The sequence below is a fragment of the Panicum hallii genome, chromosome 9, assembly GCF_002211085.1.
Source record: "Panicum hallii strain FIL2 chromosome 9, PHallii_v3.1, whole genome shotgun sequence".
In the NCBI taxonomy this organism is placed as follows: Eukaryota; Viridiplantae; Streptophyta; class Magnoliopsida; order Poales; family Poaceae; genus Panicum; species Panicum hallii.
The window spans coordinates 317,386-344,330 of NC_038050.1; the positions used below are offsets into that span (position 1 = coordinate 317,386).

The 26,945-nt window shown below is 42.5% G+C and overlaps 5 protein-coding genes across 13 annotated transcripts; 2 read left to right on the plus strand and 3 right to left on the minus strand.

Annotated features, from left to right (window-relative positions):
• Positions 1-125: 125 nt before the first annotated feature.
• LOC112874669 (transducin beta-like protein 2) lies at positions 126-5,505 on the minus strand. Of its 4 annotated transcripts, none has more exons than XR_003225013.1 (12): positions 5,365-5,505; positions 4,920-5,257; positions 4,495-4,600; positions 4,178-4,238; positions 3,792-4,087; positions 3,257-3,396; positions 2,912-2,986; positions 2,715-2,805; positions 1,838-2,041; positions 1,486-1,605; positions 1,363-1,407; positions 126-567 (listed from the first exon to the last, which is right to left on the minus strand). XR_003225013.1 is itself a non-coding variant. In XM_025938134.1 (12 exons), the coding sequence occupies exons 1-10, from the start codon at positions 5,369-5,371 to the stop codon at positions 1,562-1,564; spliced, it is 1,362 nt and encodes a 453-aa protein (XP_025793919.1). In that variant the 5' UTR covers positions 5,372-5,505; the 3' UTR covers positions 471-567; positions 1,363-1,407. The 4 variants fall into 4 exon arrangements, 3 of the variants coding, with proteins under 3 accessions (XP_025793918.1, XP_025793920.1, XP_025793919.1); XM_025938134.1 differs by having other exon boundaries at positions 471-567; positions 1,562-1,605; XM_025938133.1 differs by lacking the exon at positions 1,486-1,605.
• LOC112874670 (pseudouridine-5'-phosphate glycosidase) lies at positions 5,397-10,353 on the minus strand. Of its 4 annotated transcripts, none has more exons than XM_025938136.1 (13): positions 10,170-10,348; positions 9,969-10,079; positions 9,569-9,651; positions 9,199-9,258; positions 9,020-9,080; positions 8,566-8,672; positions 7,822-7,899; positions 7,212-7,283; positions 7,068-7,113; positions 6,508-6,628; positions 6,351-6,436; positions 6,098-6,181; positions 5,397-5,740 (listed from the first exon to the last, which is right to left on the minus strand). In XM_025938136.1, the coding sequence occupies exons 1-13, from the start codon at positions 10,255-10,257 to the stop codon at positions 5,718-5,720; spliced, it is 1,020 nt and encodes a 339-aa protein (XP_025793921.1). In that variant the 5' UTR covers positions 10,258-10,348; the 3' UTR covers positions 5,397-5,717. The 4 variants fall into 4 exon arrangements, 3 of the variants coding, with proteins under 3 accessions (XP_025793921.1, XP_025793922.1, XP_025793923.1); XR_003225014.1 differs by having other exon boundaries at positions 5,442-5,740; positions 6,513-6,628; positions 10,170-10,353; XM_025938137.1 differs by lacking the exon at positions 9,199-9,258 and having other exon boundaries at positions 10,170-10,351.
• A 415-nt stretch (positions 10,354-10,768) lies between these two features.
• Positions 10,769-11,539, plus strand: LOC112876197. Its single transcript, XM_025940250.1, has one exon. It carries the CDS (start codon positions 10,814-10,816, stop codon positions 11,267-11,269), a length of 456 nt encoding a protein of 151 aa, XP_025796035.1. The 5' UTR covers positions 10,769-10,813; the 3' UTR covers positions 11,270-11,539.
• Positions 11,540-12,809: 1,270 nt separating this feature from the next.
• LOC112873011 (protein EXPORTIN 1A-like) lies at positions 12,810-23,605 on the plus strand. Its single transcript, XM_025936042.1, has 32 exons — positions 12,810-13,140; positions 13,546-13,662; positions 14,768-14,860; positions 14,955-15,026; positions 15,186-15,293; positions 15,401-15,483; positions 15,641-15,779; positions 15,870-15,938; positions 16,069-16,146; positions 16,245-16,304; positions 16,411-16,455; positions 16,708-16,815; positions 16,892-16,987; positions 17,229-17,432; positions 17,546-17,605; positions 17,915-18,025; positions 18,163-18,260; positions 18,343-18,451; positions 18,666-18,731; positions 18,944-19,042; positions 19,135-19,215; positions 19,315-19,404; positions 20,099-20,184; positions 20,572-20,652; positions 21,030-21,212; positions 21,489-21,555; positions 21,649-21,759; positions 21,867-21,974; positions 22,053-22,190; positions 22,277-22,408; positions 22,491-22,595; positions 22,850-23,605. Exons 1-32 carry the CDS (start codon positions 13,045-13,047, stop codon positions 22,970-22,972), a joined length of 3,216 nt encoding a protein of 1,071 aa, XP_025791827.1. The 5' UTR covers positions 12,810-13,044; the 3' UTR covers positions 22,973-23,605.
• A 641-nt stretch (positions 23,606-24,246) lies between these two features.
• Positions 24,247-25,990, minus strand: LOC112873012 (probable cytokinin riboside 5'-monophosphate phosphoribohydrolase LOGL5). 3 transcript variants are annotated; one of them, XM_025936044.1, is made up of 3 exons: positions 25,371-25,990; positions 25,015-25,243; positions 24,247-24,883 (listed from the first exon to the last, which is right to left on the minus strand). In XM_025936044.1, the coding sequence occupies exons 1-3, from the start codon at positions 25,725-25,727 to the stop codon at positions 24,564-24,566; spliced, it is 906 nt and encodes a 301-aa protein (XP_025791829.1). In that variant the 5' UTR covers positions 25,728-25,990; the 3' UTR covers positions 24,247-24,563. The 3 variants fall into 3 exon arrangements, with proteins under 3 accessions (XP_025791829.1, XP_025791828.1, XP_025791830.1); XM_025936043.1 differs by having other exon boundaries at positions 25,338-25,990; XM_025936045.1 differs by having other exon boundaries at positions 25,584-25,985.
• Between the last annotated feature and the right edge of the window lie 955 nt (positions 25,991-26,945).

The following is a 26,945-nucleotide window of genomic DNA, read 5'->3' on the forward strand; positions in this document are numbered from 1 at the left end:
CACCAGATGCATGAATCTATCAGCTGCTCATCCATGGCTGATGGCGAGCAACATTATTTGCAAGCCATGGGAACTGACTGATCCATCCCTAGTGAATGACAATATTACGTACCAAGATAAAAATGTTACGTACTAAAACCACTTCGTATAACAAACACTATCAAACCACATAGTTTGCCTGCACAACCATTCCCAGCAAAAGTAAAGGAAAAATAAAATTGCAGACAACACTCAATTTATTTCAAAAACCTGGCACAATCTATAGCGAAACTACTGCCTCTAGGCACGTGCGCGTGCAGTCTCCATGTTTCACACTCTCATCACACAGACCTCAGTGCTGTCCCTCAAGCTCAAAGGACCACAGCTATGTATGCTTCAGTGCAATATCAAGTACAAATCAAGGCCTTCCCCTGTTTTCTTCTATTCTTGTGTCCTTTCTTTCTGTGACCTTGTGGATAGGAAATGCTCAGTCCTCCATTACTCATGTTGAACCAACCTGTGGAGCTAACCAAAGTTTAACCTTCTTGTCCACACCAGCAGTCCCCAAAATAAATGCAGGCACGCCACCTGAAGACATCAACAGTTATGTGATTTAGACATCATAAAACGCATGTTTCCTCAAAAGAATGGAATTTTCAAGTTAGAATCCTTCCAGCTAAAGGCTACGACATAAGAGTCTGTTTATCAGACAACAACTGCAACGTGCACCACCATGGCTATGATTTCTGCACATCCGTTATAAAGCATACAGCAATATATATATATATATATATATATATATATGAAAAATTATTTCTACACTCGCTTGTAGCTACTCCTACATGTGTATCTCGTGATGTAGGACGTATCTGACCGAACGAAGAGTATGTACGTGGAGTATGTGATCATACTAGAACATCTATGATGGTATATATGTTGGGTATGTGACCATACATAGAGTATATGGACATACTTATTTTTATATACTAATACTAAGGTATAATTATAATATATTTAAAAAATAGGGATGCTTTTGAGATTTTTCATATATATCCCTTTGAAGTATCTTAGAATTAGTATATTAACATACTCAAAGTGATAAATGAGTATGCGGACAGATGCACGGTGGTATACTGATGATGAGAGTAGCTATGCGAGTATAGATAAAACTCGTCCTATATATATATATAAACTGCAATGTGCACCAATCATAGACTTGAGGTCTCCCAATGGTGGTGCACATTGCAGTTGTTGTCTGATAAACAACTTGAAAATTGTCTGGTGAAAAATAAAAAGAAGCAACAAAGACTTTAGATCGTTTGATTCCTACACAAGGATTGTAATATACATTTAACTCCTTGGGGGTTACCGAGATCTCCTTACCATTGGGAATTTTCCGTGGAGCCCAAGCAATGCCAGTTATATGACCTGAGTACATGTCAAAAAAGAATGTCATCCCAAGCTACAAAGCAGCATATGACAGGTGCAGTCTATAGCACAGTATACCGATTTGTATAGCATATGGCAGCTACAGTGCTGGTATACTGTTGTCCTACTATATTTCCTATCATCTTTCCAGTACCTAAGACTTAACACTCCACATCTGCCTTAAGAGTGCTGTTCTACCTGCCAAACCAGTGATAATTTATTTAGTGCAAAAAAAAATGGCCTAAGTACGACCTCTAAAATACTTAGTAGAATGAGCAATACATCACAGGTTGGGGAAAAGACTACCAGAGTAGCGTTCGTTAAAAACACTAATCCCATCCACAATGCTTATACAGATTTGGAGCCATCATTACTTCCAAGAGAAATGAAGACAGTTCACCCTAGCAGGTAGTCATATGAGATTACAAACCTTCATGAGCTTTCTCAGCTGTATCCAAAACTGCACCAGTTTCCACACATAACCATTGCAATGTTGATTCACTTGTTACAGCCAGAACTTTACCATCAGGAGAGATGCTCATGTGATCATATTGGCAAATTGAACCTTTTGAGTCATGCAGTGGAATTGGCAAAACTCTTAAGGTTTTTGGATCCTCATCAAGGTGATACCTTACTAAAAAAGGTAGCGAACATTTGTATCAGAAAACAAGAAAAAATAGCAAAGCATTATGCTTTAAAAAATTACAAGATGAGCATATATACAACAGTGACATCAACCAAACATGTGCTATCGTCGGGGATGGCTATAATGCTTTGATAGGAAACAATGGTAACTTGCTGGTGCATGGTCTCTCCGGCCACGCACCTGATTAGCAAAATTATCAACCAAAAAATTACTAAAATCTGTATCTCTTGTGTCAATCATCGCATCTGATTAGCGAGGAACAACAAGGAAACAATTGAAAAGTAGCCTGAATTTTAGAAGAAAAAAAACTAATAAATACAGGGAAATGATAACTTTGGCGACTAGTATAATAGCCTACATATTGGATGTTTTTATTGGGATATTTGAATAATGGATAGGTGAAGCACTGAAGGTTTATAAAAGGAAAGATCTTCCAAGGCCCAAACTTTGGGAAGAAAAGCATAATGAAAATTGAAAGCCATAGATCTATGATCCTTCATTCCTAACATGCCAATAGAGAATTCATCATGATGAAGAGAGGACATAGGATATATCAAAACGATATAAAAAAAATGGTGGCATGGTGACTCCCAGGAAAGATGCAAAGTTAAACATATGACTTCAGGGACATAAGGGCCAGAGGTAAAAAAGTATAACATACCATTAATGTTCCATACTCGAATGGAACCATCTTTGGATGCAGTGATAATTTGCTCAGAATTTGGGGCAAAGCACAAGCAAGTAACAGCACTCTGAATAAAAGAGAAATCAATCAGCTTCTTATTAAGACTCCATCCATGCAAATGGAACTCGTTGAAAAAAAAGGGGGTTGCATTGGAGGGCTTTATTAGTTGATACCTTGTGACCCTTGAGCTGCATGACTTTATTAACCTCTTTCACTGAACTATCCTTTGAGTAAACTATCTCCCACACCTAAAGAATCAAGTAAATATCATAACTGAGGAGGAAATAAATGAGCAAAACGGAAACAGCATCTGCAGCACAAAATTTATCTGATTTGCCTTGCAAAAGACTCTGCAACTAAGATGGCAAGAAAGCCAAGAACAGATTTTCAAAGGAGAGCAATATGTAAAATAAAGCAGAAAATTTAATAAAGAGAATATTCATCTAGGGTCTTCGATCCTGAAAAGGTTCATTCCAAAAAGATAAAGGGGGAATGAGAAGAATAGAGACAGAACTAACCTTGACATCAGCAGTAAAAGCTGCAGCAGCTATGAAGCGACCATTTGGGGATATGTCAGCCATATTATTTTTTAGCTGATTGGTGTCAACAGTACCCAACTCCTTTCCACTCTTCCCGTGCCAAACTTTGATATCGGTTGCTGCAGATAGTCTAGGGTAAGTAACCTTAACAGGAAATAACAAACCTTGCTTGCCAAACAAAAGAGACAAGAAACATTAAGAATTGGGATGGATCCCACAAATGTTTGTAAACTACTTGGAATGCTTGCATTCGAAAATAAGAGGCACTCGACAAAGTGGATAGCAGCATAGCGCACATAAGTGACAAATGAAGAGTTTTATGTTCGGTCAGACTAATTTTATGTTCTCCAAATGTATAAATAGGAATTTAAACACAAACCCAGTGACATAGTGATTGGTTATGTTGGCAGACCATTCTAAATTCAACTGTCGAATAACAGTGCAAGATGTGCAATCATAAAATCTACTGCATTAACTGTGAAACATTTCTAAAGAGCAACAAAAGGACCCACACCTTCTGAGCACGAAATAATTATAGTGCTCCCATCTCCGGGCCCATGAGTTGCATGGGCTGCTGCAAGGTTGAGCACTGACTCCTTTCCATGAATCTTTTGGTGACTCCACTTGATCTCAGGCGGAGACAGCTTGCCCTGCTGCTTGTTTTGGGCCGTTGGAGGAGCACTAACATCCGCATACATATAGAGAGATGAGCCCAGAAGAGCCTGTGCTGCCACAACAACAGATGAAGAGCCCTCCGAGAAAGCAACACCGGTAGGATGTGCTCCAGCAGGCAAGTTTATCCTCAGAATCCTGCAAGCATATCCCCACATGCCCATAAATTTGTGACGCTGAATACTTTTAAATAAAAGGAAATTGCTTTTGTAGAACATAATATCTTACTTAAAGCTCTTGCTTGAGGTATCGTCGATCCTGAATATCCTTACAGCTCCATCAGCACACACTGCAACAAGAAGCATCAGAGATACAAGTATGCAGATTTGTTGCAAGTGTGCAACAGACACACTTGATTGATCAAGAGACAAATTATAAAACTGTGATGCCATAGAAGAAATTGCCATATATGAGTTGTAATGCTATAGGAGTAGGGAAAATAAACCTATTCACAGCACATATCATATGGCATGAAACGAAGGTCGCACTGGAAAGGGCAGCGCGGGAAACAAGAATAGGGCATTGCGAGAAATGAATAATCTCACCAGTGGATAGGTTGGCGCCATCATTGGAGAAGTGAAGTGCAGTGACTGAGTCAGTGTGCCCCCTCAAGGTGTTGACATCAAGATGGTGGTGCTTCTTGGCAGCATCCTAGAAGGAAAGCGTATTAAGACCAACGAAATGTTCATGTTCATCTCCATGGTAGAAGGAATGATTTGGATGAACAGATATGGAGAATATTGTACATCTAAATGATGTGTAGGTAGCAAACATGATGGATAATCATTTGAGCTGCGCAGTTTTGGATCATGCGTATCAAAACTAATTTTAACCGCAAGCAGAGGACAGTATTCCATTTTATTTGGGTGCATGACTCAGCAAATGGAACGGGGACGGATTCCCGTGATCACACAACCATTACATGCTGAGAGAGGGAGAGGGAGAGGGAGAGGGAGGAGGAGGAGATCACCTTATCGGCGGCGTTGTGATGCGGGCGGGGATGGCCCTTCCTGTGCTGGGCCTGGTTGGAGGGGCGGACGTGCTTGGGCTGGTCCGGGGCGGCGGTGGTGGCGGAGGGAGGGATGTGGGCGATGGCGGCGCGCTTGCGGCGGAGGTAGCCGGCGAGGAAGACAAGGGCGATGGCGGCACCGAGGACGGCGGAGATGAGGGGCAACGTGAGCGAGGAGACAAGTGACGCCGCCATCTCGACCGGAGTCGTCGCTTGCTGTTGCTGGCGGTGGTGAATCGGCGCCGGCGGGCGGTGGCAGATCGGGGTAGGCTGCTGCTGCTGCCTGCCTGCCTGCCTGCCTGATAGACGGAGAGAGAATCAGAGAAGGCTAGGAAGGAGGCCCGATGGGCTCGATAAGTATGGCCCAATTGCTCGTTCAGCAGATAGATATGGGGGCCAAACAAACCGTTCATGAATGCAGATTTGCAATCAGGTCACTCTCCTCCGGTCATCGGACCACCAAATTCAGAGTAGAATCCAGAGAAGAGAAAACCACAAAGGGGAGTAGCATTCTAGCATTGTACATGGATTGTCCCGACTCCACACCTTACTACGTTGGCATTCTTGCCACTATAACACAATAAAGACTGGTATAAAATTTATCCTCCTGTGCTGTCCAGTACACTGCAGGAAGCAGCAGCTAAGCCTGCTATCAAAAACATCATGTGTGCCTGCTGAACAGGATCATCCACTTTTGAACCAACGGGTAGACATCCGAGTGGCGTACAAAGTCTTTCGCCAGGGCCCGCAAGCATGGCTCTACAATGCCGATCTCCCCATTCCTGTTACAGCATGTTCAAAACACAGATCTCAAAGCAAAACCAGAAGATTGATACAGGCACGGGTTAATGGCATTATTGATGGCAAAGGATTAGTTTAACACTAGAGCTAGTAAAGTAGCAAGCCATATTTTCTTCTTTTTATATATAAGAAAGAAAAAGGTGCACTGGTGATCCGAGAAGCGAGGAACATGTGAAAAATCATATGATCAAACTCCATAGAAAACACCGCAAATTCAAAATTAGCATGCCCTTAGCATTCACTTTTTTTATACAGGATGATCTGGGTGTATTTGCTTCCACAACTTGGAAAATCTACAGTAAAATGTAATTCTTGCAACAAAGGCGATAGCAACTTACTGTTTTTTCCTTTCTTCTGAAGATTAGAAAGGGCAACAGCAATTTCTGCACCAAGACGGGCATTGTTCTTAACAAGTGCAATATCTGAGCACCACTAAGGAGAATTTCTTAACAAAATGCTTTGCCAAAACCTGTGGAATTCAGCCACTACCCTAAAACTCAACTCAATATTATAAGCACATGCACATGGATTATGCTACGTAATCATCCTAGAAATTATGCCATGGATTATGCAACTAAAATTATAGGATACTGGCTTCCAAGGAAGATCCTCCAGTTAGTTCTTTTACTCTTTCAAGCATGAAAGGAGTGATCGCATTTCCTATTATCCTTTTTTCCCTGAAAAGTGAGCAAAAAATCATTAGATACCATTTTTATATCATTGTCAGAAGTGCAGATGTTGACTGTACTCTGCCTCCTTTAGAGCTTTCTGTATTGCAGACTCTATAAGGTTCCCTGAAGCCGCATCCTGCGTGGGAATCGGCACTGCGATAAGGATCCCAGAACCTAGATCCAGGTTCTTGTTCGCATCTGCACCACGATAGAATCAAAACAATTAAGCTGCAGAAAACTCTAGACTTCTAGAGCCTAGACCCGCTGACAACCAAGATTCTAATCAGTGTGGTAGGCGCATTGAATTACACAGGGTCAAAAGGTTCAAAGAATTGATTGTGGGGGTTGCCCGTTGGAGTTATGCAATGTGATCGAGTTCTGCGCATTAGAATAACCCCAATCATTCTGCATGACCCTTTCTGGTTTTATAGTTTACGGTGCTTACACTTAGCACTACTATCTATGATCAATGTTAACACTGGCAGTTCTCTCTGTGAAATCAAGAAAATAAGACAACTCAGGGAATAGGAGGATGTTGGTGGATCCAGTCATTACCAACAGTTCATGCGAGATTGATATTGTCTCAAGAAAATGTGAGTATGAATACAAACAAAACATGCCGGATGTAACTACTCACGTATTATTTTGGCGCATTCTTCTGGAGAATCAACACGACATGGTACCTGCAATAAGTAACAAGTATATGTATCAACATATATCCAAAACAGGTGTGACTCATATAAAACCTGCTTTGAATGCAAGAGGTTTTCAGAAATTTCACAAGGAACGATTTCAACTCCACTGGAAAAGTACCCCATGTTCCAAATAGAGCCCAAGTGCGTATGTAGGCATTCTGTGTTGTTAAAATAGTAAACGTAAGGTCAAAGGATAGTGCCAAATAACTACAGTACCGACAATATATTACTCAATCGTTTGTAAGAGGTCATGTTGAATAGCTAAGAAAAACTCTGAAATGGGGAAAATTTCCCTTCAGACCAACAAAGGCGTGGAAGCACCAGAAAATCCTGCTAAGCTAGTTGGCTTAGCACTTTACTGATAGAATATATGGCTGGAAAGTGCCTTAAAAGCTTCAAGCTAGCTAAAAGCAGAAAAAATATGTAAAACAGGTTGCCAAATCTGCCCTCAAGGGTACAATCTATGGTCAGACCACAACATTGGGGCATTTAACTTTTTTGGAATGCTGAACAATTTACAATTACAGCTTTTTTCTCAAATACACACAATTAGAGTTTTTGGAAAATCTAGAGTGAGTTGAATCATGTTCTTTAAGCAAATCATTGGTTCAGATGGAAGCATCTAGCTCTTTCAACTGTCTGGCAAAAGATACATACCAACCAAAGAAATATCTTACAGATGCAAAATTATTTTACCTGACATCCACTAATCTCTGTGAAGAAAGAAGGAAATTCATTGGTTCTGTAAGCAGCAACAGTGACCCCTTGAGTTTCCTGTCACGCAGTCAGTGAAGATCACATGACTGAACATGAAAACAATATTGTACCATGAACAGTATCTTGCCAAACCACACGCGAGTTTTCCAATATATCTCTCTCATATTAAGCACCACCAAACTACTCGAGTGCCGAGCAACATAGGGGAGCATTTCTGTGCAAACTTTGATCAGAAGAACGTGCTCAGGTTATTCAGTATAAACATGAACTGAAGGGTCCTTCTGAAATACCAAACACAAAGCTCTGAATCATGTTGGTTTGATTACTTCCCGGTTGAGTTAAGTACTACCCAAAGAAGAGATGAAAATGGTAGAGTGGTAAGTGGTGACAAAAGTTGCAATTGCATATGAACTCATCAATTTTTGCAGCAAGTCATTTTCAGTTATTGTGTTCCTACTTTCTATATCCTGCTTTGGTTTGCAAAGTGATGATTTCATTTCATTATTCAATAACTGTTATGTGCACAGACATTCACAAGGTCCGATCCTGCTTTGCACATTTTTGTGCACATAACAGTAGCAGAACCCAAAAGATAATCCTTTAAGTACAGCCTGTCCATATCTAGCATTTTATAACAGCTAAAGAGGAAAATAGTTCTGCATAAAAGCACATAAATTACAGATCAATCGGTTATTCATCGAAGAGTGCAAAGTGCAATGGTACCAGGTATTCAAGTGTCCTTGGTATGTCCAAAATGGACTTCACGCCCGCTGATATAACAGCCACAGGAGTCTTTCCAAGTTCAGTTAAGTCTGAGGAGATGTCCATAGCTGCATCAAAATGGTGATTCAATCAATCAATGCACAACTTTTAATAGCTTTTCCAAAACCATCAATAAAACTAATATGCTTGAGGAAGTCCATATGTTGATGAAGTTAAAAGAGCATTCTCCATAATATGCTTCTGAAATCAGAAAAGAACAAGATAGTAATTCATAAAGTTACAGTTTCAGAGTTTAAACGCATCAATCTACAGATCTTTCTAAAGAAACATCAACATCCTAAATGAACTAGAGGAGACTCAAAGAATTAGAGCATACATCCAGTGATATATGTGCTGAGAAGTGTCAGTGCATACAGCAAAATAAGGAGTCCCTACACAACTGGAAGATGCTTACTTTGTTCGCCATGTCTATGCACGCCTCCTATTCCCCCAGTTACAAAAATTGGTATGCCAACCTGAATTTGTAAAGAGCTTAAGTTTATATGGCTAGTTGGTATGAGTGTGGAAATGCTATCAGACAAACAGAGACAAACAAGACGAGCATGATGATTTGGCAAAAGTTTGCCAAGGGACCTTGTGAGCAAAGAACATAGTGGCAGAAACTGTTGTTGCACCGTTGCCACCAGATGCAACCTGTTAATATGGGAGGGGGGATAAAGAAATTACTGAAAGCAGCAATGGAAAATATAGGATTATATGATTAAAAAAGATGCTTAAACACAGGAAATACAGAAATAAAACAGGAGGCCACCCAAGTTTGGCTGCCCTAACTCAGATGTCATGCATTAAGGATCTCCATTGCTGGTGCTGCTATGACAACGAGGAGACAGATTACTGCCGTACGAGGCATTTGAGTGATTACAGTGCCCTTTATTGTGACAAGGACACAAGAATGGCAAACAGAGTGACCTGAGAATGGAAGGGTGCAAGGTAAGGTACTCACGACGTGCGCAATATCCCTTCTAGCAGTCTTCTGAAATTGTCTTCCACTAATAGCCATTCTCTTTAACTGTTCACTGCTGAGGCCTATTATCATACAAACAGTGTCAAAAATAGATGTAAAACTAACCGCATTAGCAGGAGGGGTTGGAGCTAGAAATTTGCATAGTATGTGGACCAGGACATGTATGATTCTGATTGATAAAGGGACCTGTATCGATTGCAGAGCAATCAAATGAAGCAACATTTACGGACACATGGGATTAGAAATTGTGGTGCCTATAATATGATGTGATGAATAGTAACTCGTGTGGTGTTTAGAAATCCGGGGTTAGCTAAGCGATGACGTTGACAAGGTAGCCAGGAGCAGCAGTAACTGAAGAAGCGGAGCAGAGAGAACTGACCAACATGTGGGACTCCATCCAGGATGGCTATGGTGGCAGGGATAGCACCACCGTCCCTGACGACGGCCTCCACCTCCACGGCGGTCTGGAGATTCTTGGGGTACGGCATGCCTGAATGGAACCGAAGGAATCACACTTTTGTGCGCCAAGCGAAGGGAGGGCAGAAAGCGAACCGGAAGGAGAAGGTAGAAGCAAGCTGACCGTGGCAGATGATGGTGGACTCGAGGGCGACGACCGCGCCGCCGCGCGCGAGGGCGGCCGCGACCTCCGGCGCCACCGCGATCGACATGCTGGGACGGGGACGGGAGGAGGGAGGAACAGGAGGGTGGTCCGCCGCGCCAGCCGTCCGTCTTGGTTGGGCTACTGCGTGCAGGCCTCGATCCAATCCACCCCACCCACCGCTCGAGTTAACAGTTTGGGCCGGATCACCAAGCTGGGCTTGTTCTTTTCTTTTCTTTTTTCCTTCCAGCGGTGGGCAGGGGCGGAGCTACGTGTACCCGTCGGTGTCAGCTGATTGCTGCAAAAATCAAAGCTGACACCGCCATCGGCTGGCTCCTCCCCTGGCGGCATATATTCTGCCCCCATCGCCCACTGCTTGCTTGGATCGTCAGCTTAGCTCCGACCGCGACGACGATCCTCTTTGATTTGAGTCGTCTTCTTTTCGCCAAAGCAAGGCATCGAACCGATCCCTCCTCCACCACCACGTACGCCTTTCTTCGTCTTCATCCCTTGCGCCGCTAGCTGCGTGTGTGATATTTATATATACACATATAAATATATATGTATCGTCTCATTCACAGCTCGCCAGCTCTAGCTAGTTTCCAGCTCCTCCCCTCCCAACTGCGATGTCCTCGTCGTGGCTCCACTCCGACCGCCGGGGGCCTCGCTCCTGGAAGCAGAGCTGGACGGCACGCGCGCTCTCCTCCTGCTCGCTCCCGCCGCCGGGCCTGCTCGCCTTCTTCGCCATCGTCATCTTCTTCCTCGCCGTCTCCGGCTACGTCGACTACAAGGCCATCGAGCGCCGCGCCGAGATCGGTGCCCGCGTCTTCGCCGCGCCGCTCGCCCTCGCCGCCGCCTTCCTCCTCTTCGCTGCGCTCAGCTGGCGGCGCAGGTACTGGGCCACCAGGAGGCGTGCCCACCAACACCACCACCTGATAACGCCGGCTCCGGCTACCAACTCGACAGCGGCGGCGCCCTGGGGCGTGGCGCTGGCGGTGGCCATACTGCTGCTCATGATGTCGTTCCAGCCCGCCGTCCACTCCATGTGGTTCAGGCCTCTCTGGGACACCGACGACTACTAGCTACCGATCGATATCGTGCATGCATCTCCCTAGCTTGCTGCTTTCACTCATCACATCCCGGTCGCGGCCATGGCGTTCCTTGATCATTAGTAATTAGATTATTATTAATTAGTAAATAGAAGCAAGTAACATATATATACTACTACTCCCTACTGATGTATGGAATGGAAGAAGACATCTATCCATATGTCTGCTTTGTTTTTGCAGCTTATGTTTCATCCATTTGCGCTACATATACATACATATCTGATCATATAGCGTGTTTTCCCATGATGTTATGTAAGAGAGCACGATTAACGACTCTGTTTTCCCCCGATGAGTGGTGCGAAGCATGAGAAAGAAAAAAAAGACGTCTCATACCATACCACCACGGTATCTACTTTGCTCTATTTTCCCATGATCCATCCATCAATTGTTGTCTTCCTTTCTTCAACAGCAATCCTGTCCAATTTGCTTTCAATATAAGTAGAGCTTGCTCTTCCAAAGGAAGAAGAAGAAGAGGAAGCACCCCTGTCCAAATTGAACATTTCCAAACAGTGGCGGTTCCAAAGTTCTTCTACAGCCTGGGGCACCTAGCAACTGATAACAAGTTCACATTGTATTTGGCCCAGCTAATCTATCTCCACATTATTGGATCAAGAAACTAAGAAAGCTCACTGGCGACGGTGCCGCAAGGAGCCCGGGCACATGCTCCGGCTAGCTGGGCCTTGGATCCGCCAGTGTTTTCAAGTCCCGACCGCTATCCCCCCTCTCTCGCTCGGCATGGTCTAATTCCAATGCTACTAAGAAGAATCTTATTTTTCAGGTTCATATGTCCACCCTTGAGTTGGCAAATGCGCGCAGACAAAACAATTAGAAGATTGTCTAAATTAGAATTTCACCCTTTCAACAACATACAATAAACTATAAAATAAGAATACCCACGGTGAACAAAATTTAGGTGCTTGGTACAATCTTGTTACATAACTTCACAATGAGCAAATCTATCACTAATCTTATCTTTGGGGGGTACAACTAGATTACAAATGACGCCAACGAAAAAAAAATAGGTCCAAATAGACGTAATTGGACGTCAACACGGTGTGGCATTCATAGCCGCTGGGGAGGTTGTGGTTGTTCCACAAAAGAACAATATGTTCGCAACAATCTCCACATCAAAAACGTCATCATGTGTTTTGGTACATAAATGTGAATCAGAATATAACAAATTAGTCACAACATATTTTTAAAAAGTATAGATAAGGCGGGACCAATAACACGATGAACATGGATAATTATTAGTCATCAAGGTTTCATTTTTTCAAAATGGTGAATTAAGTCTGCTACCTCATGAATCAAATTATTAGTCTTATTAAGATAAATTGAGATGGCTAACAAATTGAAACCTTAAAGCCGTTTGAACCTCACTTTGAATTGAACGTTGCCTTCTTCTCCGGTCAAGCAAGGGCCTATATGTAAATGGTACAAGTGATGGGGGACCTGCGTGCATTTGGCGCCCAACCATCGCGTACTTTGGCAGCAACTCTCTCCCCGCGTCCCAACTCTCTTAAACCCCAAAAAACCAAAATAAAAATCCCCCTTTCTTCCTCTTCTCGCCCGCCCCGCCCCGCCCCGATAAGAATCCCTTCCCCTCGCCGCCGCCGCCGCCGCCGCCACCACCGCCGCCGCCACTTCTAGGGCTCCTCCCTCTCGCGCCTTCCGGTACCTCCCCTGGCCCCCTCGATCCCGGCTGCGTCCACAAGCTCCCGCCCCTGCTCACTCCACCCGCCGCCGCCATGGCGGAGAAGCTCAGGGATCTGAGCCAGCCCATAGACGTGACGCTGCTCGACGCCACCGTCGCCGCCTTCTATGGCACCGGATCTAAAGAGGAGGTAATCTCTTTCGCCCGCCCACTCGCGGATTGCTAGCGCTCGTTTGGTCCGCGGCGGCCCGGACTTAGGGTTTACTTGCTTTGCTCAAGCTTCTAGTCTCCAGAGTCTATCCGAGTTCCGCGTGCTAAATGCTAATGCTACTTATTTAGCTAAACTGGACTAGGATACTTCGGGTGGTTAGGGTTTCTGTCGGTGAACAACAGTCATAAGGTTTAGCGTCAACTACTGATTATCTGCTTGCTTTATACATTGACGCTAATACAGAACGCCTAAGCGTTAGTGCAAATGTAAACAGTTGTGATTCTCACCCCTAGAGAATCTAACATTGTTATCGTGTTCGTTTCTAGCTTTGCCACTTTTTTGACACTGTCTGCTAATAACTGTATCTGCTGCTTTTCATTTCAGAGGAGCGCTGCTGATCAGATACTTCGTGATCTACAAAACAACCCAGACATGTGGCTTCAAGTAGTGCATATTCTGCAGAATTCGCAGAATTTGAACACCAAATTCTTTGCCCTGCAAGTAAGTTTATCCACCCACTGGTTGTGTTTATAAAATGTGACAGTCGTTTTTTGACCAAAGGAAGATTGATGCCTGTGTCCATAATGCAAAAAACATCTCAATTTGGCCCTCAAGTTAAAGTACTTGCTCGTATAGTCGTCTTTGGTGAATTTCATCTAACATTTTCTTTCAAAATGCATTGGCGACCTAAATGACAAGACATTTGAAAAGTACCGATTTTTGACATACTGGAGCATGAAATTAGGTTGACACTTGATGGAAACTTATAGGGTACTATTGTGTTGCTGATACATATGAAACTAGCTTTTTACTCACAATGATCACCCCCTCTTTCCATTTACTTCCAAATATGACTGCAACTATGTCCAGCTGCAAATGGAAAATACCTAATCAAGGTTTTCTATCAGGATTCGCACATTTTTTTGGTAACCATATTCCAATAAAAGACAAATGAGTCCTTTCAGTTCTTGCTTGGTTTGGTGCGTCGTTTTGTCCACGTAAGTAAGTAATGTGTGGCGATAATTGGGTACATGACGGATGCAACGAAGCTAAGCGATTGTCACACACAGAGCTTTGTAAGATTCTTCTAATCTCTTCTCTACTATTTCTAAAGCAAGCAATTTTTCCTTGGTCCGTCAATCGGAATCCTAATCGGAACCCGGACAATCAATCGGAATCCTAATCAGAACCCAGACAATCAATTAGAATCCCAATCGGAATTCGGACAATCAATACCTCACGCGGTCACGGCGCCTATACACGGAGTGAAAGAGCACAAAGTTGGTGGTCTCATATAGGTCCAGGTAAAATTTATATTACCCGTAGCAACGCACGGGTACTGTGCTAGTGTAGGAGAATGAGCCAAAATTAGACAGGCATCAAGGATGTAAATAGAAGCTAGCTGTTAGCAAGTGGGTTAACGGCCTCAGCACACACATCGTAAAAGTGGGTGGTCCCTCTAGAGCTTTAGGGGGGCTTATGTCGTGTGCAGCTATTTTGAACACTAAGCACGCAGTATGCACATGCACATGTAAACTAGACATGCCTGTATAGTTGGGGTATCTCATGTTTAGCATATGCTGATTTTGTACCGACGTTCATGTAGGTACTTGAAAGTGTTATCAAGTACAGGTGGAACGCATTGCCTGTTGAACAACGTGATGGCATAAAGAATTACATATCGGATGTTATTGTGCAGGCAAGGATGAGTATCTGTCTTTTTATGAAAATTATGATGGTGCCTATTAGTCGATAAATCTGATCCATTTGAGTTTTTCCTTTTTGCACTACAGCTTTCCAGCAATGAAGTTACCTTTCGACAGGAGAGGCTTTACGTCAATAAACTCAACATTATATTGGTGCAGGTAAGCTGTAAATTTAGTTTTTTTTAATCATATTGGCATGTAGCTTACCAGGTCATCTAAACCAGTTCTGAATTTGATGTTCTTCTTCTTCTTTACCAACTGTGATGCTTTGTGTTTCAATTTTTTTCTTTCTCACAGTGCATCCTTGCAATGTAATAGGTTCTGAAACATGAGTGGCCTGCCAGGTGGTCATCCTTCATCCCTGATCTTGTTGCAGCTGCAAAGAGTAGTGAAACAATTTGTGAAAATTGCATGGCTATATTGAAGGCAAGTCAAGTTATTTTCTCTTTTTTTTTCATTTTCACATTTTTTTTCTCGGATGTTTAATTTACATATTGGAATGGTTATTGACTATTCAATTCAACAACTTGCAGCTTCTAAGCGAAGAAATTTTTGACTTCTCAAGAGGTGAAATGACACAACAAAAGATTAAAGAACTGAAGTCTTCACTTAATAGGTTGGATTTGTTCTCAGCTTTTGTATTTTCTTGGCTACCTTGGGGATTCTGGTTTATATATAGTTCTTCATGAAGATCTTTTTACTTGGCATTTTGTACTCTTTCAGCAGAAATACTTCTGTTTTAACTTAGTAACCAAATTTTCATTGTTGTTCAGTGAGTTCCGGCTCATTCATGAGCTATGTTTGTATGTCCTATCTGCAACACAAAGACCTGAGCTCATTCGTGCTACATTGGCGACACTCCATGCTTTCTTGTCATGGATCCCTGTTGGGTTCATCTTTGAGTCACCATTGGTATGTGGATGATTGTTGAGCTTGAGTTATTGAATGTCAACTGAATCTATGAAAATCTGGGCCTTACCCTTTTCTTACCTTTTTATTTAGCTGGAAACACTACTGAAGTTCTTCCCTGTGGCTGCTTATCGGAATCTTACACTTCAATGCCTAACAGAGGTAAAGGAAACCTATGTTTTTGTGTCTATTTTAGCCCACTATCTGGGAGCTGAATATTGTGGATGTTACAGTAGCCTGTCGCTTCTGCATTGATCTGTTTCATGGCTGAATATATCAAATTACCTTGCAGGTTGCTGCTCTTCAGTTTGGTGACTTTTATAACGTGCAGTATGTGAAGATGTATACAATTTTCATGATGCAGTTGCAGGTAAAAACTTGAAGACATTTACTATTTTTCTTCTGTTGAAGAAATTTATGTGCTTTAAGATTTTCATGTATTGAAGTTTTCGTCCCTTATGCATATAGGCTATTCTTCCTCCTGAAACAATACCCGATGCCTATGCTAATGGCTCCAGCGAAGAGCAGGTACACTCAAAAGTTTTTAGCCGTTGTAGTATATTCTAGGAGTCCATTGCCCCCTCTATTTTTATATAAATATATTAATATACCCTCTTTATGTTCATTGCTGCAGGCATTTATACAAAATCTCGCGCTCTTCTTCACATCTTTTTTTAAGGTACTTCTGCATCCTGAATATTAGTGACTATCAAGTATAAGATCATATTTAGGCTAATGGATTCACAGATTGTTTTCTAAGATGCAGTAACTAAAATGCCATATTTCAGGTTGCAATTTATCAGCTTTTGTTGCATGCCAATTTAAACACTAGGAAGAAACAAGTAGAGAAATGCTTATCTGAATATGAAGATACTCCATAAAAAAATGATTCTCCAATTCGTCTAACCCTTCGCTTTCATGGTAAATGCAGAATCACATGCGTATATTGGAAATAACTCCAGAAAATAGAGCTGCTTTACTTCTGGGTCTGGAGTACCTAATTGGAATTTCATATGTTGATGATACAGAGGTTTTCAAGGTAGGAATGCTGAAATATATTTGTCCTACAAATACGATGTTGGTAAGACCACCTTACGACACTGGAAAATTTACAGGTCTGCTTGGATTACTGGAATGTGTTTGTCTTAGAGTTATTTGAAGCACACAACCAAATGGAGCCTGCAGCAGCTGTAAGCATGATGGGACTTCAGGTGCTTACATTTAATTTTTGGTTATCTTTTGGAACATTACCTGAATAAATAAATAGTTACTTCTACTTTTTTTGTCATCCACTGTTGTGAAATTTAACTTCAGTGTCTTCAGCCCTTTGTTGATCCAATATGTAGACTGCCTTTCTTGGTGCTCTGTTTTGTTGTTGTTTCATCCTTTGGTGCTTTTCTACTTAGCGTTTTGTGGTTCTAAATTCTGAATTTCATTACAATTTCATTGTAGGCACAGATGGTTCCTGGAATAGTAGATGGGACGGGCACAGCAGTTCAACATAGGAGACAGCTTTACTCTGGTCCACTCTCAAAACTACGGATGCTGATGATTTGCCGGATGGCAAAGCCTGAGGAAGTATTGATTGTTGAAGACGAAAATGGCAATATCGTACGTGAGACAATGAAAGACAATGATGTTCTTGTTCAGTATAAGGTTAGTAACAGGATTGCCTAATAATCTCCCATCCTGCAATTCATATGCTCTGTCTTTGTAACCTTCCAACTGACGTGGGAAATGCTTTTTTTTTCTTTGTTGGATAATATCAGATCATGAGGGAAACACTGATCTATTTGTCTCATCTTGATCATGAGGATACAGAGCAGCAGGTATGCCTTGCTCATGGATGGATACTTATTTATATGCAAGAACAAATAGAACTACACTATACTTAGTGCTCAGAGTAAATATCCATGTTAAGATGACATAAGCTGTAGCATTGAAACATGAATGAAGCTCGTAACAAATAGTTAAAGTGGCATATGGTGGTTACATTGTAGTAAGTATTTTCGTAAATAGAAGGCCTGATTCGGTGCAGCAGTGAAGGTCATGGGCTCATGGTAAACTGTAGTTCTCGTTCTATTTTGCATTTGTGAATTTGAACCCAGCACTCAGGGCAATTTATTCTTGAATTTCAGATGTTAAAGAAATTGAGCAAGCAATTAAATGGAGAAGATTGGAGTTGGAATAACCTCAATACTCTATGTTGGGCTATTGGATCAATATCAGGCTCTATGGTAGAGGAGCAGGTTTGTACGTTGTTATGTCACTTTTTCCTTGCGTCTAGGAAGTGCTTCTGGAAGTATCGATCCTTCACTAATGTTAATATAACTGCAATCTGATGTACTTAAATTTCTATTCTTTTTTCCTCGTGGATCTCTTGCAGGAGAATAGATTTCTGGTTATGGTTATTCGTGATTTGCTAAACCTCTGTGAAATCACCAAGGGGAAAGACAATAAAGCTGTGATTGCAAGTAACATCATGTAATACAACATTTCTCTGCCTTTTATCTCATGTCTATAAATTATGAACTATGGATTAACTAATTTCTGACTTCATTGCTAGGTATGTTGTTGGGCAGTATCCAAGATTTCTCAGGGCTCATTGGAAGTTCTTGAAAACTGTGGTCAACAAATTGTTTGAGTTCATGCATGAGATGCATCCTGGAGTTCAGGTCAGTGCAAGATCACATTTTTTATTGTCTATTTGGTTTTTGGTCACCCTTAATTCTTTTGAGCATGTGGTTAAACTAGTCTCATGCTTCAGTTGGTATTTTTCTCTTGTTCAATATTTGGGCCTCCACTTACATATGCACATAATTTGTAGTCCTTCAATAGTATGTCTTCAATGAGTACCATATGTGACACATGCTGTGTGGCTTGTTTCAGGATATGGCATGTGATACCTTCCTGAAAATTGTCCAAAAATGCAAGCGCAAATTTGTCACGCAACAGGTAAATCCAAGAATTTCCCCAAAGGTCTATATGGTGGTACTTGTGTCTTTTTAGTCTTAACAGTTAATATTTATGGGGTTGGTTCAATTTACTCATCAAGACCTATAAATGCTAGTCATTAATACTTCAAGTTGGTTTGCTAAGTTCATGCACCAAAAGATGCCATAGCTCTCTGCTATCTGCTGATTTTCATGTTTGCGCATTTTCTCCAGGTTGGCGAGAATGAACCATTTGTTTCTGAACTTCTGTCCAACCTTGCTACAACAATTGCTGATCTTGAGCCACATCAGATTCATACATTTTATGAATCAGTACGTCGAACCAAAATGAATACAGTTTTGCACAATTGACTTTTTATCTATTATTAATATTTCTTAACACATTTTCTGCACTAACTGCTCAGGTTGGCCATATGATTCAAGCTGAATCTGATAATGCTAAGAGGGATGAATACCTCAAGAGATTGATGAGCCTTCCTAATCAGGTTTCTTGTTTTGTATTCTAGCAGGCACATTGGCTTTATCTATGGATTGTTCTTGAATACAATTTTGACTTTGTTACCGTTTTGTCTTATGATCTACAGAAATGGGCAGAAATAATTGGACAGGCAAGCCAAAGCATTGATATCCTGAAGAACCAAGATGTTATCAGATCAGTTCTCAACATCTTACAGGTAACGTAATGGAGGCTGAGGGAATCCCATTTTACTTTTGTTGCCTTACTCTATAAGCTTCAACAATGCTGGTTAAATATTGCTTTAAGTTGCACATGATGCCCTACAACGGTCAGGATCTGAACAGCCTATGAAGTGTTTGATGGAGGCCAAGCAAATGCATTTGATCGTGCTAAGTTTCTGTCTTGTTGAGCCCCAACTTTTTAATGTAAATGGCTGTTATCAGGGTTTTGGATTCCATGAATTTTTTGGCTGTCCCACCATGTTTGGAACTAGATTTTAGATGCATTGGTGTAGCAGCTGATTGCTGGTGTGAAGTTGAGTTGTGGCTATCCTGAATAGGTTCAATGAATGATTATCTGCTCTGCTTGTTTACTTTGCTAATATCGCGATTTTTCTCTTCAAGTTATTCGGTATGCCTCTACATTGCCAAGTATGGATTGTTTTCATGTGGTAGCTTGGCACCTGAATGCATGTTTCAGAAGTGTTCTTCAAGTCTACCATAGCAGTTTAATATGGCATTTTCACCGAACACTATTTCACACTATCGGCAACTATCTGTTATTCATCATTGCATGTTCTCCTTAATTTGTGCTAAGTGGAAACAGTGTCCTTTGATTTTTTTTAGGTTTCCTTTCGCCTTGCATATATGTCTACTGGGGTATTCACATTACACTGTTATCTGTGCTTGCAGACAAACACAAGTGTTGCCAGCTCCCTTGGGCCGCACTTTTTTCCACAGATTTCACTAATTTTCTTGGACATGTTAACCGTCTACAGGTATTTAATATTTAACGCATTGTACTTTATTATTGTTTTAGGTGTTATCTGCTAAGGTTAAATGGCAGGTATGAAAAGAGCACTTGTATGAACTGACGTTGCCTTGTGCCACCATGCACTATAACATTTAGGCTGACTAGGCATTATGTAGTTACGTAACAGATCTGCTGGCACCATGGTACTGCTCACTACATTCTGGCCCAGAAAGTTTTTCTTTTCCAGTCCAGGCTTAAATTTGCTGAAAGATAATAGTTTGCCTTTGCCATATATCTCACCATGCCTCCTCTTGTTGTGATAGCACTGGTGCCTTAATCTCCTTATTTCTTCGAAGCTGACGGTTCGCTAGCTAATGGACCCTTTCCTTTTTTCCCATGTATTTCATATCAGAATGTACAGCGAGCTTGTATCAAGCACAATTGCTGAAGGAGGACCCTTTGCCTCTAGAACATCATTTGTAAAACTCTTGAGGTATGAGCTATTGATTTCTGTACTTCTCTTTTCGATTTTATTTTATCTCTACGGGTAATCTCCCAACTTCTTGGAAAGCAAGATATGAGGACTGCCATGGGTGTGGGGCTAGGGTATGGTGCTGTTCTTGTTTACTGCAGCACGTGAGCAGTACTCGTGATACTGTAGCAAGGTCTGCCGGTATTACATTGGTTAGCTAGCGTAATGGCTAGATAAGATGACATAAAGCAGTTGGATATGTGAAGAAGTCATCTATTTTTACAAAATATCACTAGGATAAGAGCTGCTATCACCATTTTGTTTTTGACATAAATGTTCCTGAAATGTAAACATGAATTTGAATATCTCATTGTTTTTAACTAAATTTTTTGTGACAGATCTGTCAAGAGGGAAACCCTGAAATTGATCGAGACTTTTGTAGACAAGGCAGAAGATTTGCCACACATAGGGAAACAGTTTGTGCCTCCGATGATGGATCCTGTTCTCGGTGATTATGCTAGAAATGTACCTGATGCAAGGGAGTCTGAAGTTCTGTCATTGTTTGCAACAATCATTAACAAGTATGTCTGCTCTTTGTTGCCCATTCTGTATCATGTAGTTGCACGGGTAATTTTTTAATAAACTTTTGAACTAAGTGACACCTGACAAATTGAATTGGTTTCATTACTGTGATTGCCGTGAATTTTCCTTTGTGTTAAAAAATGATTAGTTTCTGTGGATATTCTTCTTTTAACAAGTCACTGTGGATTTCTATTGCCACATTCTTTGCTATTTCTCATTAATATTATATGATTGTATCTTTGCGGCAGTTCTAACAGTTAAAATTTTTCCTGCAGGTACAAAGGGGAAATGCTTGAGGATGTGCCTCGTATATTTGAGGCTGTTTTTCAGTGCACTCTTGAGGTAGGAATGTTATTCCTATGTTTGCTTTTGTTACTGATTTTGTTCAACTACGTCATGATGTGGCATCTGCTTATTTATTCCGTCTCTCACCAGATGATTACCAAGAACTTTGAAGATTATCCTGAACACCGCCTCAAATTTTTTTCATTGCTTCGTGCAATTGGCACCCATTGCTTCCAAGCATTAATCCAGCTTTCAAGTCAGGTTAGTAGTAACCTCTTTTGTTTTTTGGCGTTGAGGTGAATTATTGATTTGAAATATGTCAACTTTAATTCTTATGTTTTATCTGACTATTGGACAATCTGTTTCAGCAATTGAAGCTTGTGATCGACTCAATTAATTGGGCATTCAGACATACAGAGAGAAATATTGCAGAGACAGGACTTAGTTTATTGTTGGAAATTTTGAAGAATTTTCAGGTGGTAGAATATGTTCCATCCAGTTTTGTCAGCATACAGCCTTATGGAAGCTAACTATCCGACATGATGTCATTGCAGGCTTCAGGATTCCAAAATCAATTCTACAAAACCTACTTCTTGACAATTGAGCAAGAGATTTTTGCTGTCCTCACAGACACATTCCACAAACCTGGTTTCAAGCTTCATGTTTTGGTGCTACAACACTTGTTTTGTGTGGTGTGTTTATATTCATCCCCCTCCCCTGTAGCCTATTCTTTTATTACCAAATCTGTTCATCTAATTACCAAATTGCTAATATGTAGGTGGATGGTCTAACTGAGCCTCTTTGGGATGCCACCTCAGTACCATATCAATATACGGATAATGCTATGTTCGTTAGAGATTACACCATAAAACTCTTGGGGACGTCATTTCCTAACATGACGGCAACCGAGGTATATGATCGATTGATCACCGCTACACTGTGCTTGGGTTGTGTTATGGGTCATTGCAAACCTAACAAGTTTCCCTGGACAGGTGACCAAGTTTGTCGATGGCCTTCTTAGTTCAAAACATGATCTTCCAAGCTTTAAAAATCATATTAGAGACTTCCTGGTGCAGTCAAAGGAGTTCTCGGCTCAGGTAACTTCCTCCATTTCCCTTTCCATCACCATACTCCTGATCATGATCTGTTTGAGGCAAACCAAAAGACATAAATGGGAGCTCAGTGCGATACCTTACCACCACAGCTAAGGTCTAGTAACAGGGATGCATTGCTTGTTTAATACCACCAGTAGATTGGCAATGGATTTCAATCCTGTTGCTTTGTTTACAAGTGACTTTGTGCAAATTTGTTTTCTGATGAATGTCTGCTGCTGCTCGTTTTGTGCTTCCAGGATAACAAGGATCTATATGCCGAAGAGGCTGCGGCCCAAAGAGAAAGGGAGCGCCAACGGATGCTTGCCATTCCGGGGCTCATTGCCCCAATTGAATTGCAAGATGAGATGGTAGATTCATAGTGTTCCTTGTTTTCAATTCAGGTTTCTCTAATCTAGCTTCCTGTTTGTTGGTCCGGCCTTGGAATACCTCTGGAGCCCTCGACTGCCAAGTGCCCGAGTTTTCTTCCAGGGTGGTGAAAGAAGGTGCCTGCTGTAATTTTATTTTTGGTTACCTCTGCTTGATGCTGATTCCAAGATTTGTGGTAGTAGCAAGAGCCGGGAAAGGACAAGTCAGTTTTGCCGCTAGAGCTGTCTGGGACTGCTACTGGTTCTGTAGTTGCGTTGGCTGGTTGATGTGTTAGCAGCAGCTCTTGTGCCCGGTTTACTTTGCTAACATTGGTGCGTGTGCTCTGTCCATGATAGTATGATCGTGGCACAACATTGTATGCTTATCTTTAGTTAAAGTTTATAGATATCAGGACATTATTGAGGCTGATAGGAACCCTGTTATGTTTGTAGTGTACTATCCTGTGAGATTCTCATACCCATTCCCTAGGTCCACTTTTTTTGTGCATTTCCATTCCATGTGTATGATTCGCTGCCCTTGTGTACCAACCAAGGGTTGGTTAGGCCGCTGTATCCAGAAACTATATTCTTTCAAATGTTGCCTCCTGGCCAGTTTGCTGAAGCGACTGGAGAGCATAATTATTTCAAGACATCTCTGAAGTAATGTTCTGGGGCTTACCTTTTAACGGCCACCCTGATTTGGCGATTGAATTTATCCCAGATTCCTGGATCTCGGGATGAGTTGAGGCCATGTTGTTCACTAATGTCCATGCACAGTACAGTACGTACGAGGAACCAGCAGGGATGCCCTTTTCTTTTGTGGTGGAAATGGATGCTTGATTGCATGCCTGTGTTGTGTAGTCGATGTCTGGATGTGCAGCTGATCAATGCAAGTCAGCAATGCAGGAGCAATCTTCCAATCAAGTTGTTGCGCTCGGTGGTGTTGGCTAGGCGGCAGGGATGCTTTTGAATGAGAGGAGAAGAGTTGAGATGTTGCTTGCTTTTTGGGCAGAGAAAGGAAGAGTGAGTTAGCTGACCAACATACATACTCCCAAGGTAGCTTGTGAGATGGATGACGTATGAATGCAAGATGGGAGTCTTTTGCAGTTGGTCAAAGTAACAAAATGGTGGACCGACTGTTTGCAAGGACGGACGGGGACGGCACTAGAAGAGCACCAGGGCTGGGCTGCTAAAGAAAGAGGCCATGTTACTCTAAATTCTGTCATCCATCCTGAAATATAAGGATTTATTTACTGTATGCATTCCTCTACAACTTGTACCACAACTACTAGGACAAATACAGTAACATTATATTACAGCACAGCAATAATGCTGAGGGCGAATCACCATATAGGAGTATTAATAATAGTAAGTGTATACATTTACAGAGAGAAAGATAATAATAAATAAATTAAGAAGCAAGAAAATGAACCGAGGGATTGACTACGTGCTGCATGTACTGTTGGAGCTGGCTCATCATAGATTGATTAGTAGTAATAATTTTTTTGAAAAGAAAGATTAGTAGTAATAATTAGCGGGAAAACAACAATCCAATATAATTAGTTGTTGTTGTTGTGAATGGGTTTATATAGATATGTGCATCATGCTAGCGTGAGAAGCATGAGATGTTCTTGGTGTCGGATGACTTGATCTGCTCCATCGTCTCCCATGTGAGGTTGGGCGAGGCTGCGTCGTGCACGGGCACGTAGTCCTCGAGCTTGGCGAGCAGGTCGTGGGGCGTGCGGGCGGCGACGACGATGTGGCGCGCGGCGGGGGTGACGAAGCCTTCCTCGACGGCCTTGTCGATGAAGGAGAGCAGCGAGTCGTAGTAGCCGTCGACGTTGAGCAGGCCCACCGGCTTGCTGTGGATGCCCAGCTGAGCCCAGGTGATGACCTCAAGGAGCTCCTCCAGAGTGCCGTACCCACCTAACCATGGCCATGCATGTGTGTGTAAGATTGGTTGGCTGGCATCATTATATTCCTCAGAAACTAGCAGGAGGAGGATGCCAGGATCCAATCCAACGCGAGGAAGAAGCAAGCAAGCATGGCCAGCGTACCCGGGAGCGCGACGAAGGCGTCGGAGTTGCGCGCCATCTCGGCCTTCCGCTGGTGCATCCCGGACACGTCCTTGAGCTCCCCCGGCGTGTCGCCGATGAGCTCCCGCGGCAGCACGGCATTGGGCACGATCCCCAGCACGTGGCCGCCGCCGCTGTGGACGGCGCGGGAGACGAGACCCATCAGCCCGACGCTGCCGCCGCCGTACACCAGGTCGATGCCGCGCTCCACCTGCACACAGCACAAGGAAGCGAAATCAAGGCATATAATTAATTGGATGGAATAATCTGATACTTAGTTCCGTCTTGCTCGAAAAGAGGCAGACACTGCATGATTGATTGATGGATTGGTCGTGTACACATGTGTCCCGAAGCAAAAGCAAGGCGCCGCCTACTATCCATTCCATTGGTATCTGCGAGCGATTTGGCCTTTTCTGGATCCCCCTCTTTCCTTGCCTTGCCTTTCTCCCCTTGGCTGCTGGGCAGCAGCTATCTTTTCTAGCAGCGGAATGAACAAACCAAACCAACCAACCCACCCAGAAATTGAGGGGTGGCGGCGGCGGCGTACGCACCAGGTGTCGGCCGAGCTGGACGGCGGCGAGCTGGTAGGCCGCCTTCTTCCCGGGGCTGCTGCCGCAGAAGACGCACACCCGCCGGAACCGAGAAGACGATGACGACTTGTTCTTGTTCGCCGCCGGCACCACCTGCTGCTCCATCTAGTCCTTCTCCTGCCGGCTCCCGGATAGGAGGAGCAGGCGAGGCAAGCAATCAAACAAGGAATTGGATTGAATTGGAGGATATATAGATAGGATGGCAGCGGGCGGGCAGGCAGGCAAGGAAAGCAAGGGATGCGTATGCAGCTAGCGCTTGCTGCTGCTGGCCCTATCTAGCAGTAAGTAGCAGGCGGGCCGTCCCATCGTTCCCTTCCCCTGCGTCTCATTCAGACACGCGCGGGTGCGGCTGCCGCTTGGAATGCTTCGTCCGAAATAGCTTCACTGGTTAAATTAAAGCTGATTTTATTCGATTTCTAGTTTATTTTAGCATAAATTTATAAAATAGACTGATTTCATCCGGTTTCTAGTTTAGGGTTTAGCAAAATAGCTAATATCTCGTGGTCTACTCGACTGGTTGAACTGCTGCTGATTTCTCTATCATCCTCTCTCTACTACTGACTCGATCACCGACTCATCAAACGCCAGTCATTCAGACACGGAAAGGAAGAAAGAAACAAGGCATTAGGCATGTGCCGCATGATAACACACGCAAGGGACAGATGACGATCCCTCCCTCCATCCAAATGTTGACACGCGGCGGCAGGCAGGCCATCCCATACCGATATACTACTTACAGATGGATGGGTTGGATTGGATTGGATGGGGCAGTCAGAGCCAGATTATTCAGAGTCAGAGTCGGGCCAAAACTGGTAACGCGCTTTCCATTCATCATGCCTTTCTTCTATTATTATGGAAGGAAGGAAGGAAGTACTATAGCCAGGTCACACCGTAGGTAACAACCATGCCAAAAATCACCATGAGAGACACACGTACGTACTAGTGCTGCTATGTGTGATCTATCGTCCCGAATGCTTGCTCTATCTATCTATCTATCTAAATATAATAATAATAATAATAATAATAATAATAATAATAATAATAATAATAATAATAATAATAACAACGCCGCGCCAGTAGAGGATGGCCTGTGTAGTCATAGTGGTGATTGTATCTGGATGTAGGTCTGTTTGGTCCTTTTTAATCATACAACAGTTCAAGCAAAAGGAAACTGCAATGCCATTTGACCGCAGGCAAGCAAACTTTTGAATAGTGTGGAAAGGCACGAATCGTAATTTAACCATAAAGATGCGTTGATTAAGAGCTATAGGATTTGCAGAGCATAAATGACTATAGCATTGCACAGACACAAAATGTAATACA